Source organism: Schistocerca piceifrons, chromosome 10 (assembly GCF_021461385.2).
Source record: "Schistocerca piceifrons isolate TAMUIC-IGC-003096 chromosome 10, iqSchPice1.1, whole genome shotgun sequence".
Taxonomy (NCBI): domain Eukaryota; kingdom Metazoa; phylum Arthropoda; class Insecta; order Orthoptera; family Acrididae; genus Schistocerca; species Schistocerca piceifrons.
In genome coordinates, this window is record NC_060147.1 from 135,745,723 (window position 1) to 135,761,821 (window position 16,099).

The 16,099-nt window shown below is 40.4% G+C and overlaps 1 protein-coding gene across 3 annotated transcripts in view; it reads left to right on the top strand.

Annotated features, from left to right (window-relative positions):
* The window catches only part of LOC124718831 (guanine deaminase), a 142,181-nt gene that overhangs the window by 42,599 nt on the left and 83,483 nt on the right, over positions 1-16,099 (top strand). Inside the window, exon 1 of one of the 3 annotated variants that reach the window (XM_047244454.1) lies at positions 5,380-5,564. The exons of the other annotated variants lie outside the window; for them this stretch is intronic. Coding sequence (XP_047100410.1) covers positions 5,556-5,564 — 9 coding nt within the window. The 5' untranslated portion in view covers positions 5,380-5,555. Of the gene's footprint in view, positions 1-5,379; positions 5,565-16,099 lie in introns of those variants that run through there. 3 annotated transcript variants of the gene reach the window in all.

Here is a 16,099-nt window from a genome sequence, read left to right on the forward strand (position 1 = left end):
CATTAAGCAGTATGAGACGATCAGAAATGTTTACTGTTTTCCTCTGCTCATTGCGGTGCTTTACAGCAACGTTTAATTACACATTGCTTGCTTCAAATATGTACCGCATTTGAAGATGGCCCTCTCTCTCCATGTTATTTTCGTGTGAAAGTCTACACCATAGTAGCTGATCGTTACATGTCGCGCACGTCCGTGAGTTAGTACTGGAAGACAAACGAGAAAGCATTCCCCATCTCGTATCCTCTAAATCCGTAGTGGCCACGCAACCTACTCATCTTCCCTTGAAGTAAGCTGCCAATTATACTTGGCTCGTGGTCGAATTCACCAACGCCAATTAAAATTAAACACTTCTTAAAATATTACTGCCTCTGCAAGTAAATTTTTTTTTCTTACTAACCAGGACGGTACTAGGCGCTTCAGTCTGGAACCGCGCGACCGCTACGGTCGCAGGTTCGAATCCTGCCTCGGGCATGGATGTGTGTGATGTTCTTAGGTTTAAGTAGTTCTAAGTTCTAGGGGACTGATGACCTCAGATGTTAAGTCCCATAGTGCTCAGAGCCATTTGAACCATGTGAACTAACCAGGAAAACTACTGTCCTAAGAGCCTCTTAACGCTAGCTGACGTTTCCGGATTTGGCTCTTAGTTGCTACATGCTTATTATACACTTAAGTGCCAAAGAAACTGCTATAGGCAGTCATATTAAAATACAGAGATATGTAAACAGGCAGAATACGGCGCTGCGGTCAGCAACGCCTATATACGACAACAAGTGTCTGGCGCAGTTGTTAGATCGGTTACTGCTGCTACAATGGCAGGTTATCAAGGTTTAAGTGAGTTTGAACGTGGTGTTATAGTCGGTGTACGAACGATGGGACACAGCGTCTCAGAGGTAACGATGAAGTGGGGATTTTTCCCGTACGACCATTTCACGAGTGTACTGTGGATATCAGGAATCCGGTAAAACATCAAATCTCCGACATCGCTGCGGCCGGAAAAAGATCCTGCCAGAACGTGATCGACGACGACTGAAGAGAGTCGATTAACGTGACAGAAATGCAATCCTTCCGCAAATTGGTGCAGAGTTCAATGCTGGGCTATCAATAAGTGTCAGCCGTGCGAACCATTCAACGAAACATCATCGATACGGGCATTCGGTGCCGAAGGCCCACTCGTGTACCCTCGATCACTGCACGACACAAAGCTTTACGCCTCGCCTGCGACCGTCAACCGCGACATTGGACTGTTGATGACTGGAAACATGTTGCCTGGTCGGACGAGTCTCGTTACAAATTATATCGAGCAGAAGGACGTGTACGGGTCTGGAGACAACCTCATGAATGCATGTCAACAGGGAACTGTTCAAGCTGGTGGAGACCCTGTAATGGTGTGGAGCGTGATACGTCTAGATACGACTCTGACAGGTGACACGTACGTAAGCATCCTGTCTGATCACCTGATCCGTGCATGTCCATTGTGCCTTCCGACAGACTTGGGCAATTCCAGCAGGACAATGCGATACCTCACACGTCAAGAATTGCTACAGAGTGGCTGCAGGAACACCCTTCTGAGTTTAAACACTTCCGCTGACCACCAAACTCGCCAGACATGAACATTATTGAGCATATCTGGGATGCCTTGCAACGTGCTCTTCAGAAGAGATCTGCAACCCTTCATACTCTTACGGATTTATGGAGAGCCCTGCAGGATTCGTGGGGTCAGCTCCCTCCAGCACTACTTCAGACATTAGTCGAGTCCACGCCACATCGTGTTGCGGCACTTCTGCGTGCTCACGGGGGCCCTACACGCTATTAGGCACGTGCACCAGTTTCATCGGCTCTTCAGCGTAAAATACGCCTTACATCAGCGGGCCACACCAATACTTCATTCGATCCGCATGCGATTCGCTGGCGGCAGTTTGACGACCACCACTTTGGATGATCCGCAATATTTTGAACATGGCTGCGCTACAGCAACAGTTACAGAATAGCAGGTATAGAAGGCAGCCAACCCGTTATAATAATGGTGGTTTACAAATAGCCTTCACCATGGTTTCGACGAATTTAAACCCGTCATTTTCAGGAGGACAAACCTGCGTGCAATACGATAACATACACTACTGGCCATTAAAATTGCTACACCAAGAAGAAATGCAGATGATAAACGGGTATTCATTGGACAATATTATACTAGAACTGACATGTGATTACATTTTCACGCAATTTGGATGCATAGATCCTGAGAAATCAGTACCTAGAACAACCACCTCTGGCCATAATAACGGCCTCCATACGCCTGGGTATTGAGTCAAACAGAGCTTGGATGGCGTGTGCAGGTACAGCAGCCCATGCAGCTTCAACACGATACCACAGTTCATCAAGAGTAGTGACTGGCGTATTGTGACGAGCCAGTCGCTTGGCCACCATTGACCAGACGTTTTCAATTGGTGAGATATCTGGAAAATGTGCTGGCCAGGGCAGCAGTCGAACATTTTCTCTATCCAGAAAGACCCGTACAGGACCTGCAACATGCGGTCGTGGATTATCCTGCTGAAATGTAAGGTTTCGCAGGCATCGAATGAAGGGTAGAGCCACGGGTCGTAAGACATCTGAAATGTAACGTCCCCTGTTCAAAGTGCCGTCAATGCGAACAAGAGGTGACCAAGACGTGTGACCAATGGCACCCCATACCGTCACGCCGGGTGATACGCCAGTATAGCGATGACGAATACACGCTTCCAATGTGCGTTCATCGCGATGTCGCCCAACACGGATGCGACCATCATGATGCTGCAAACAGAACCTGGATTCATCCGAGAAAATGACGTTTTGCCATTCGTGCACTCAGTTTCGTCGTTGAGTACACCATCGCAGGCCCTCCTGTCTATGATGCAGCGTCAAGGGTAACCGCAGCCATGGTCTCCGAGCTGATAGTCCATGCTGCTGCAAACGTCGTCGAACTGTTCGTGCAGATGGTTGTTGTCTTGCAAACGTCCCCATCTGTTGACTCAGGGATCGAGAGGTGGCTGCACGATCCGTTACAGCCATGCGGATAAGATGCATGTCATCTCGACTGCTAGTGATACGAGGCCGTTGGGATGCAGCACGGCGTTCCGTATTACCCTCCTGAACCCACCGATTCCATATTCTGCTAACAGTCATTGGATCTCGACCAACGCGAACAGCAATGTCGCGATACGATAAACAGCAATCGCGATAGGCTACAATCCGACCTTTATCAAAGTCGTAAACGAGATGGTACGCATTTCTCCTCCTTACACGAGGCACCGCAACGCTGGTCAACTGCTGTTTGTGTATGAGAAATCAGTTGGAAGCTTTCCTCATGTCAGCACTTTGTAAGTGTCGCCACCGGCGCCAACCTTGTGTGAATGCTCTGAAAAGCTAATCATTTGCATATCACAGCATCTTCTTCCTGTCGGTTAAATTCCGCGTCTGTAGCACGTCATCTTCGTGGTGTAGCAATTTTAATGACCAGTAGTGTATAATGAAAACGTCATGGACCGATATTACGTGTCTAAGAGAAGCTACTCTTACAACACGTGCAGAAATATCACAAACAACAAACGGCAAGTGGTTCTTACAAACTTCACATTAGCATTTCATTCAGTAAAAGCTGTCTCCACGTGACGTGTATTGCCAACGGTCTGTATGTCCATCTGTAAAAATTAAGGCCCCTAGAATCAATTCAGTAGAGCCAATCACTTGAAATTACAGACCATGTTAGTAGGTACATGCTGACTGGACAGCCACTAAGCGTATTACTAACAGAATGGACAAGATACAAAGAGCTAGGAAAGAAAGGAGCTAACATACATAATTCCATATTTGCTGAACGTCTATTGATTGCCAACAACACTGCGAAAAATTTGGAAGATACAATTATTCTTCATAGAGGAATCAAAGGGCGCAGGATGGATCTCTGGGAAGAATTAGGTACCTATAAACATCTTGAGCCTAAAGATGGGAATTTACTAAATGACCTGCTGTAGCTTGCCTGTTTAAATCCGTCGTAACCATGGTAAAGGTCATTTGAAAAGCACCATTTGTTGCAATTGGTTGGCTGTATTTTGTACCTGCTGTTAAAATAGATGATCTGCGTAGTTTCAGGGGACTTGCCTAGGATAAACACTCTACAGTAGCTGGAAACTAACATTTACATTACAGCATTTTTTTTTCAAATGAAATCAAATTTTATTGTCGTTAAACAACTTGGTGTTGTAATAGACAGCGTCAAAAAATACAAGGAAAGGTACCAAAACACAGTACAATACATACATACAGGTTTTTATTTGCGCACACGTCTCGTAGACTATTAATAACTGCAAAAGGCATACGTATTATAACGTTCGTAGAATATCTTGGAGATGTCTAGACCAACGACGACTTTCCTGAACTAAACCAAATGGGTTGCTATTCTTATTCTACTTTAAACAACCTGATTTAATTGCGTAGTTTCGTAGGATATTCAATCTTCATAATTTCACCCTGTTAATAACACACACACACACACACACACACACACTAAAGCGGCAAACCGCAGTACATGCACTTAACGTAAATAGTTGTAGCTTTTGGGTTATGTTAATATAACATTATTACATAAAATGTAAGTGGGTGCGGCTTAACGGTTCTTAATGTTCGTTTTCGTGCACCTCCTTCGGCGATTTGGTGTACAGAAGGTCGCGCTGTGTGCGACCTGCCGACCTTGTATCAGCACGTGACGTACGATCAGTGTCCTTAGACGGAACGCTGGTAGACAAGAACATTTTTTTTTGCAACATAGTTAACCTGACCGGTTTGAAAACGGGTTGTTAACGGCAGCGTCTAGTTAGAGCTCCGAACGGGAAATATGCGAAAGACTGTCTTCGCTGTATAGGTTGGCTTCACGATTTCATAGTCGTGTGCTCACATTCATGTTATGCAGTGAGGCCTCAAAGAACGCAATGCGGATACCGGTACTACAACGCTTGTAAGATTGTTTGAGAAGTGAGGTTAGGGAACAGACTGCGAGATCACCAGTTGCACGCTTAACTTGTGGCGAATTTTTTAATACACACACATGTCATATTGATCACTCGTCACAAAAAAAAAAAAAAAAAAAAAAAAAATCAGCTACCGTTTCTTGAGATCAAGGTATTTCTAACCTCCTTGCTCGCAGCCGAGAAATGAGCAGCCTGTTACAATAGACAAGTTGTTCGTGGAACTTAGCCATCTGGCTATCGTTTAAGTAGTTATTGAATAAGTAATTGTAGAATTTTCGTATCGTAGTTGAATTAGATCCCATGCACAACGAACCGTTGTACGATTTTGAGTTTTAGTATTGTTTATGTTGGAAGCAGTTCGGAATGCAAATCTAACACGCAATGAATCTCAAAGTACTTTCGTTTCGACAAGTATTTTGATCTGATTTTATGGAGCCTAATCGTACAGTATGTGTTACGGAATCGATAGCGAACGCTGATATTCTGTAAACACAAATGTGATGACGCGGCGAACATCCACTTGTTATGGGCCGCACACTCTCGTAAGCGTAAACGATGATTATGGTGAGTTGAAACATTCGCAAGCTCTCGTAACTTTGTCGCTAATGGGCTACATGGAATCGCGCCGCATGCTATATATAAAAGTTATTTGTACGTTAACTTGGTCGGTTTTGATTCTTCTCCGTTGGAATAACATCGAAAAAACTCGTTTCTTGCGAGGCATGATAACATTACACCGAGGGTCATGTTCAACAAAATATTACACGGGATTAAAAGTATAAGCGGCCCCTCCGCAACTCTCAATTATATTCGCACGCAACGTCTCTGGGAAAGAACTTGGGACTACCCAAAATATGAGAAAGTCGTATTAAAATACTTGATAAAAAAACTGATGTTATTCGTTTTGAAGCTATCCATCACACTCCCAACTCCCTCCTTAAATGCTGTTGTAGATATACAAACTAATTTTTATGTATAACTTGAGTGGCAGAGACACCAAACATGTTACAGTAAAACCCATTCCAGACATACTATTACCGCAGCAAAATTTTATGTGCCAGCACAACTATCTCACCTGAAACTATGAAGATATGGCTGCAATAATTTTTATGAAAATGGTTAGCATTCAGCATATATAGGCCTGTTCTGCAATTTTTAGACATGGGTATGGAATTAGTACAATACACATACAAATGTACGTAAACACTTTCCTTTCACATAAAACAGAATCAATCTGTGAGTTATGAAGTATCAAATGCCACTAAAATTACTACTTAATGATATTTGTTGCTAGTAATTAAAATACGTTTTAGTTGAATTTCGCCTTAAGGAACATAAACAAGCCAGAAAAATAGTCTCTATATGGACTTGGCTTTCTTATCTGTCTCTTCAGTCTGTCTTCAAAATGGTACCCTCCCCCCAACGTAAAGAACAGAAAAGCCTATAAATGTGAGATTCAGAGAAAGAATATTGGGAAAAAAATTTTCAGTATAAGCAAATCTCTAAAATATTCATTTTGGTTTTTTTAAATAATTTCTTTCAATATGTGCATGCTCATACATTTTAAAGAGGTTTGAATCCAATAGGAGTCAGTAATATCATTAAAAGCAATTGATGTCAGTTTTGGAAAACAGACCTCTTATTCAGGGAAATAACATTGACCCGTCAAGATGCCAGTACAGCTGTGTATGCAGTGCTTCACAAAATAGCATCTTGTAAATTTTATAGGCATTTTAAAGAGCTCTGAGTACTTCGCGTAAAAGAATAACCACTTTTAATTACAATAATGCCAAACCCCAAGGCAAGTGGTCACTTTTTGTATTAGTATTATAACTGCCTAAAGAGTTGCCAATTTGCAGTCAGCCATAATGTAGAGTAAAAAATACCAACACTTTTCCAAAACAATGTTGCACAGAGTTGACAATTTTCTCTCAATTTGGAGTCAATTTACTTTGTTTTGAATTTGTGTTTCTCTACAATGTGCTATAGATCTGAAGGGGTTAAACTAATAATATGTAGTGTTAACTTGAACTCCACACAATTTGAAAAAGGACATTTTAAGGATTATATATATATATAGAGTATGTTTATATATAAATACAAAGATGAGGTGACTTACCGAACAAAAACGCTGGCAGGTCGATAGACACACAAACAAACACAAACATACACACAAAATTCAAGCTTTCGCAACAAATTGTTGCCTCATCAGGAAAGAGGGAAGGAGAGGGGAAGACGAAAGGAAGTGGGTTTTAAAGGAGAGGGTAAGGAGTCATTCCAATCCCGGGAGCGGAAAGACTTACCTTAGGGGGAAAAAAGGACAGGTATACACTCGCACACACGCACATATCCATCCACACATACAGACACAAGCAGACATGATGTCTGCTTGTGTCTGTATGTGTGGATGGATATGTGCGTGTGTGCGAGTGTATACCTGTCCTTTTTTCCCCCTAAGGTAAGTCTTTCCGCTCCCGGGATTGGAATGACTCCTTACCCTCTCCTTTAAAACCCACTTCCTTTCGTCTTCCCCTCTCCTTCCCTCTTTCCTGATGAGGCAACAATTTGTTGCGAAAGCTTGAATTTTGTGTGTATGTTTGTGTTTGTTTGTGTGTCTATCGACCTGCCAGCGTTTTTGTTCGGTAAGTCACCTCATCTTTGTATTTATATATAATTTTTCCCACGTGGAATGTTTCCTTCCATTATATAGAGTATGTTTGTTACATATGTCCAATTAGATAATGGTAATAAAGTGAAACATTATCTCAGAATATCTTTATTTCACAAATATTCAGCCTGTCATAACTCACTCAAATTTAAGAGACAGAAACCTATTATTTTTACAAATTGTTCAGCATATAATGCTGAACATAAAAATTACAATAACACAAAACCCAAAATTTTCGGGAAGATGCCCCTTTTTGCTTTGTCTCACAAATTTAGAAGAAATTAATAATAAAAAAAAAATCCATATTAGGCACTCCTTTCACAAATTTTGCATAACTAGCAATGTTAATTCCAAAATTGGCCTCTATTCTTAGGGCACACAGATAACTGTTGTTCCATGACAAATGTGATGCTCATGTAGGTATTAAGTTAGCAATAGATGGTGAAACGCAGCTAGTTAATCTAAATTAAGACACAGCAAATTGTTTTTGACAATAATATCTGTATTGTTACTTCCTTGGTTGACAAATAGTGTGCAGTGAATAAGGAAGAAGAAAATTATTTACATAAATGAATGCAAATCATGGTATTTGTATCACAGGAAATGCCTCTGTGTTTTCAGTTTTTGATCAACATAAATCTTTATTGTGGGGTAAAGAAGCAGTGGGACAAAATTTTCGGAAAAATAGCAGAACTGGTATAAGATGTAGAGATTAGATTAGATTAGACTGTTGTACATACTTGTCTCAGCAGTGAGACAAAAGATACAGGAGATGTATGTCTCACACAATATATATTATTCGTCTTTTTTTTTTTTTTTTTTTTTAAATTATAAGGCATTTTTTGGTATTGTATGACTGAACTTCCAATAACTTCTTTATCACATGTCGTCATGAAATACAACTTGTATACTATGTTTAGCTTATGTTTTGTCAGTAAATGTACATTCTTTCATCCACACTCCATGTCCTGTGAATCCTATCTGGGAGAGGCTACAGAGGTGTGCAACTGGTTAAATTATACATTGACAGCCAGCAACAGCCACTGTGGGCTATTTCTATAAGGTATACTAACAGTAAATTAGGACTAGTGCTAATCTACTCGCAATAATTACTATGGGAATTTCTTTTAGGCTACTGTACAACATATTTGCATGGTGGCAGAAAAACAAACATTGCTTGTATTATACTACTTGGCTCTTTTTTTAAAGATGCAAAAAAACATTTACTTTACGTGGACTCTGTCATCTGAGCAGTTTAATGGAATGGACAGTGTTTTGAAAGGAAGATATAAGATGAATGCCAACAAAAGCAAAACAAGGCTAATGTAATGTAGTTGAATTAAATAAGGTGATGCTAAGGAAATTAGCTTAGGAAATGAGACACTTACAGTAGCAGATGAGTTTTGCTGTTTGGGCAGCAAACTTACTGATGATGGCTGAAGAAGAGAGAATGTAAAATGTCGACTGGCAATGGCAAGTAAAACATTTCTGGAGAAGTGACATTTGTTAACATCCAACACAGATTTAAGTGTTAGGAAGTCTTTTTCTGAATGTGTTTTGTCTGGAGAGTAGCCACGTACGGATGTGGAATGTGAACGATGAACTGCTTAGACAGAAAGAGAATAGAAATTTTTGAGATGTGGTACTACAGAAGGATGTTAAAAATTAAAGGGACTAATCACATAACTAATGAGGAGGTAGTGAATAGAATTGGAGAGGCGAATTTGTGGTACACATTGACCAAAAGAAGTGGTCAGTTGATAGGACACATTCTAAGACACCAAGGGCTCACCAGTTTAGTGTTGGGGGGAATTGTGGGGAGGGGGGAGGTAAAAATTGTAGGAGACGGAGATGACTACAGTAAGCATATTCAGAAGGATGTAGACTGCAGTAGTTATTCAGAAATGAAGAGACTCAGATAGGATAGAGTAGCATGGAGAGTTGCATTAAACCAGTCTTTGGACTGGAGACCACATCAACTGTGCTGGCAACAAACATTAGAGTTATCAGGAACTGGCATTCCAAGTCAAAATATTCTGAGAGATTGTTGAAGAAATGACTAATGATGTATTAAATATTGGGGAATTTTAAATTTCCTGCGCGGAGTCTACTGGCGACCATTCTAGACTGTTGTGCCATAATGTGAGAGTGTGCTGGTAAGTAATACCTCCTTATTTTTCGTGTGAAAACTCTTAAAGCTTTTTAAATGAAACAAACATTACTAACATTCAACAGATTTATTCTTCACGTCTACATATTGCAACTGTCTGCCACTCGAGGGCTCCGAACTGCAGCACGTAAGATGGCGGTGTGTAATGTAACAAAGTTGGTGCGTGAGAGACAAAAAGCACGAATTTGAAGAGTTTGCTCACAGGTTGAGAACCCTCTCTTGAAGCACGACAGTGCCAGACCACAGATGAGTGCTGCAGCAATCTGATGCCTCAGCTTCACGGCTGTCGATCGTCCTCTGTACGGTCCCAACTTGGCCCCATCCAATTTCCGTGTTTCTAGAAGTTAAAGAACACATCGGAGGGCTTCGCATCAGTACTGATGAAGCGGTGCGAGCTGTTAACAAAGTGAGACATTCTACAGTGACGGTATGAACTAACTGGTGTCTTGTTGGGAGAAATGCATTTGTTGTCAGGATGACTACGTTGAGAAATAAATATGTAGGCACGAAGGAGGATGTGGAATGTTAATAATGTTTGTTTTATTTAGAAAGCTTTGAGTATTCGCATAAAAAATTCGGAGGCATTACTTTTCTACATGCACTCGTATAAAGCTATATTCTGAATCCTAGAGAGAGGTGCGTAGTCTATCTATAAATTATTTCTGCTTCTAATATTGTGGTTGTGGATTGTTAAGTTTCTCCAAAATTTGCTCTTGTTATTAACAACAAATACCATCAGGCAGTAGGGCCTAAATACACTGAGGTGACAAAAGTCATATGATAGCAGTATGCACAGATACAGATGACGTACACAGGATATAAAAGTGCAGTGCATTGGAGGTGCTGTCGTATGTACTCAGGTGGTCCATTTGAAAAGTTTTCTGATGTAATTATAGCCACACGACAAGAATTAACAGACTTTGAACCCGGAATGTTAGTTGGAGCTAGACGTAAGGGATTCTCCATTTTGGAAATTGTTAGGGAATTCAATATTCTGAGATATACAGTGTCGAGCATGCCGAGGATACCAAATTTCGGTCATTAGAACTTGCCGCGGACAATGCAGTGGTCGACAGCCTTCACTTAATGACCGAGAGCACCGGTTGGCGTAGAGTTGTCAGTCCCGACAGGCGAGCGACGCCGGATGAATCACCTCCAGAAAACAGTGTGTGACATACAGCGGACATATTCATTAGGCCAGTGCGGTGAAATTTCACGTTAACGGACTGAGGCAACAGATGACTGATGCGAGTGCCTCTGCTAACGGCGCGTCACCTGCAGCGCCTCCCTCTGGCTCTCGACCGTATCGAGTGGACCCTAGATGACTGGGAAACTGTGGCCCAGTCAGACGAGTCGCAATTTCAGTCCTTCAGAACTGACGGTAAGGCTCGTGCGCGGTGCAGACGCCACAGAGTCGTGGACCCGAGTTGTCAACAACGCACTGTGCAAACTGGTAGTGGCTCCACAATTGTTCCGGCCCTCTGGTCAAATCAAACCGATCACTTACTGGAAGTCGTTATTCTCGACTACTCGGAGACCATTTGCAGCTGTTTGCGGACTTCACTTTTCCAAACGTGTCACTGCACCACAACTATTCGCGATCGGTTTGGAGAACATTCCGCACAGTTCGAGCAAACGATCTAGTCACCCACATCGCCTGACACGAATCCCGTTGAACATTTACAGGACATAATCGAGAGGTCAGTTTGTGCACAAAATCCTGCACGAGCGACACTTTCGCAACTACGGACAGCTATAGAGGCAGCACGGCTCAGTATTTCTGCAGGGGATTTGCAACGAATTGCTGTGCCTCATTGACATGCTGCACTATGTCAGGCAAAAGGAGGTCCGTTGTGGTATTAGGAGACTTCTGCCACCTCAGTGTATGTTGGCAGGTAGTTGCTGCAGAGGATTCAGTTCTCAGCTTTGCACAACACTCTTAGCCGAGCAACGTGACGCAGTGTTCGGTGCACCGGACTCCGTTCGGGATGACGATTGTTCGAGTCCACATCTGACTGTCCAAATGTAAGTTTTGCCTAAATCACTCCGGGCAAATTCTGGAATGGTTCTTTTGAAAGGGCATAACTGATTTCCTTCTCCATCCTCAAAGAACAATCTGATCTCGTGCTCCACCTCTAATGACGTCGTTCTCAGAGAGACTTCAAACCCTACTTTCCTTCCACAATATTCTTATCGAATGATCCTTTAGAATAAACACATTTTTACTTTAGGTGCAATGACCTCAGAAGATCGTGCTGTAGAACAGAACTGAGAAAGTTTGCTAGCAATCGTTTCTTCAAATCGACATGATGAGAGATATTTCTAAGTACAAAGCTAGCAGAACTAAGATTTTAGTTGACTTATGCATATGCAGTTTATTAACCATCAGGATGAATAGGAACTCCACTCATGAAGCCTCATGCTATTATCATTGATCTCTACTTCTGTTACCGCAAGTAATTTTTAATTGCGTGGGATTGCAAAAGTTTACGCGTGCTCTTAACGCACGGTCATACATTTTGCCGTGTCTGTTATGAAAGTTAATAACATTTTGAGAACGATCGTCTTTTAAATTTTATACTGGCACTTCTTGAATTCTGTCTATACATTTTATCTGCAGGACTGGTGCCCACAAAATGAGAGCTGCTGCAAACAATAGCATTTTTGTTGTTCCATAAAGGTATTCTATGCCTTGTCTTATTAAATTACAGTCAAAGAAAAGATCTTTAAATATTTGAAGTATAAACTCAGTAAAATGCAATGTTTTGACTTTTGTAGCTTCACAGCTACTACAAGTACACTTTGCAGCTACAGGTGAACAACCAAATTTGATGCTTAGGCTAGCAGAAATGTTTATACATTGTAGCTGTGAGATTTGCACAGTAACAATCATTATTGTTATTACTAGCCCTGTTTGTTAGCAGTACGGGAAGTTTCTCATAGGCTTATTAAAAAAGGGATGAGAACCAGCTTTAAAACTTTTATTCCTCAGAAACTACACAATGTAGAAATACAGCTTCAATGCTACTGCATAGATGTGAACTCAATGTGACATGGCAAACATCAGTTTCTTGCTATACCTGAAATAGTGTCTTTTAGATTCGAGGTCTAGCAAAGGCTTTTTGCATCTGCAGATATAACAATGTACAATTGACTGCCAAAGAGAGATGAAGCATTTAATTCAGCTTAAAAAACAAGAAAAGCATTCAGTGAAATTGGCCTTCGTAAACAAAGTGCATTTTTAAATGTTGTGTGGTAGGTTTCAGTAACATATGCAACTTAAATGGCTTTGTGCAGGTTATATTTTAGAGTACACTATACCATTGGTGGAGAAGGGTTTCAGGTTTCCTTCGGTTCCATTCAAATGCAGCTCAGATACACTTAACATTCACATCTGATATGTGTAGATAGACCAATTGGTCCATATTATACAAATGTTTAGTGCAACCCATAAATTTTTGTACAAGGAAGCATTTTTTTTGATGTAATGGTGTAAATCACGTCATATATTAACAACCAATTCTCAGTTTAAAGATACAAGCAAAATACAACCAATGGTTCTTTCTATGGTATCATTGCTGTTTTACTAAAGATGAATAACAGTGCAACTACTGCATGAAACACCTACACTGATAGCTTTAAAAAAATCTGTCCTCTTCTTTCCACTACTGGTGGTACTCTATTATTTAAATAATTGTATATGTAAAAAGTTTTCTGAAAGATGTCCATTTGATACCTAAGAAGCAATGGGCAAAAGTGCTGTTCATAGCTGTAAGAACAGTTGACAGTAGAACAAGAGTGAAATCGGTCTGAGTTTGGGGGGGGGGGGGGGGGAGGGGGGAGATTGTCAGCTCAGGTTATTCTCATGGTGAATCACAAAACAGTTTTGAGATTACACGGAAAATTGCTCTGCTTACTTGCTACTAGTCCCTGTCTACTACATGTTCTGGCTTTCTTCAAACTTACATTGATTTGTCAGTCTCATAGGACAAGCTGAGAGATTGGTGGGAGAAATGTTTTTTCTATCCATTTTGGTTATATCCTGCAGTAGAGCTTGTGCATGTTAATCTTACTATACCCGTTTTCTAAGAAACAATTATTTAAGCACACTGACAAGGGGGGCGAGTTTAGTTAATTGGGCATACATATCCTGTACACAACCCCACATTCATGTACTATGCTACTTATGTCCCTTTATAAAGAAGAGAGCCCAAGGATGCGAAATAAGTCAAGATATAAATCAACACAGAGAAATAGTTCTTAAAAATGTTCAATGCGATAGGGTCTGCAGCTGTGATGAATTTTGTGAAAGATTTCGTGATGCCTTCAGCTGCCATTCTCTTTATTTCTTGTACGATGGTACAATTTCTGCCTTAGGCCATTTTCAAGTATTTTATGGATGATTTTTTAGTAGTAAATTATGCCGCATATGTCATTGCTACTATGACCTTGCAATAACTGCTCAAAAGTAATGCGCTCCTAAAATAGCGTAAAACACCTCAGATTTATTTTACGAGCATAACATGGAGTCATATGAGCAAGAACATACATGGCATTATTTATTACTAAAAATCATCCACGAATTACTTGAAAATGTCTTAAGGCCGAAATTGTACAATCGTACATGAAATAGAGAGAATGGCAGCTGAAGGCATCATGAAAACTCAAAAGAAATTCTAAAAGCTAGTTTTGAAGGTTGCTATATTCTGTTTGTGCTTGTTGATATTATAAAATATTCATAACAACATAATTTTCATAATAACATACATCTTTTGTAAAAGTGAAGAAAAGAAAGGAAAGCTTCTGATTCTTCAGTCTTGTTTTTACTGGACTAGAATTTTCAGTTTGACTGCCATGGATGGATTATACATGAAAAATTAAATTTCCATTATTACTTTGAAGTCTAAATTGGTTGTGCGAAACATGCAGTATGTCAGTTAAGTTTCACATTATGCTGTAGTGCACAATTACAGTACCTCTTTGTGTGGCAAAGTGCACCCTATTTTCCACCTTAATGCATTACTTATTTAATAGTCAGGTATGTCCACAACTGTGGCCATACACACTCAGTAGGAAGTTCTTTCCACCAATCTTATTTCTCATACATTACAGTCATGTTTTCTGCAAATAAAAGAAAATATTTTCGGGATTTTTAATCGTTCTGCACGGAAACTAATTTGTGTGTACTGGGTACTGTTAGAGCAAAATAAATGTGTGTTGAAAATATAACACCACTTGCTGTGATTGCACTGGTTTGGAAGACAGCTGTGAATGCTCTGTACACAACAGTTGTATCTAGAACAAACATTTTAAATTTCTTTTCTCAACATTTCCGAATTTCACAGCTAAATATACAGGGAGTAAAATTTTGAAAGTTATTATTTTACTGTAAGTTGAGACTGTCGTATATAAATTGCCATCGATTCCTCTTTTGAGTACTGTTTTTGTATAATGACAACGTATCAGTAATCATTAATACTTTGAAGTGGGATGAGTGCGGTTAAGAAAGAAAAAAGGGCTGCACTGCACATACAACACACCAAATCTGCAGAAAGTAAGTAATTTAAAGAAAAAGCAATTATGTTAAATATTTCACAATGAAGTTTTATGAATCTGTGCACACCATTCACCTTTAAGATGCACTCACAAGTAAATAATGCAACACACGGATTAGGAGTGAGCACTTTTAACTTTTCACCTAAGTGCTTTCCGAAAGTCGAGCCTGTGTATTTCTACTGCACCTACAGAGCAACTGTTGTGTAATGATTGGTCTGGAGCAAGGTGAAAGGAGGTGAGGGCGGGGAACTTGCAGAGCAGCAAGTAGGGAGAGCTGCTGTAAGAGAGGGTGGGAGGGGGGGGAGATGGGATGCATTTCCGGTGTGCTTCACTGAGAGGAGTACCAGCTCAGGGACACCAGGATTGCAAATTTGAATCACAAAGTAAGGTGAGCAGTAGTAAAACGGGATAGGAATAAAACATAAAAAAGAAAAAAAATTGTAGACCCAGCTATACGTAGAAGAAAACCTGGTGCTTTTGGCATCAACACAAGAGTTTATTTTCTTTTTCTTTTTCTTTTTGTCAAAAAAAGAACAGTAGTTGAATCTCCTGATACATTTTATCAGTGTTGCACTGTTGGCACTGCTGAAAAGAGAGTTTCTGTAAAGAAAATTTTACTGTTAAGAATATATATGGCTAACACACTAAGGAACAAAATCTGTTGTTGTGGCCTAAGACTATTTTGATGCCAATCTTTTCTGTACG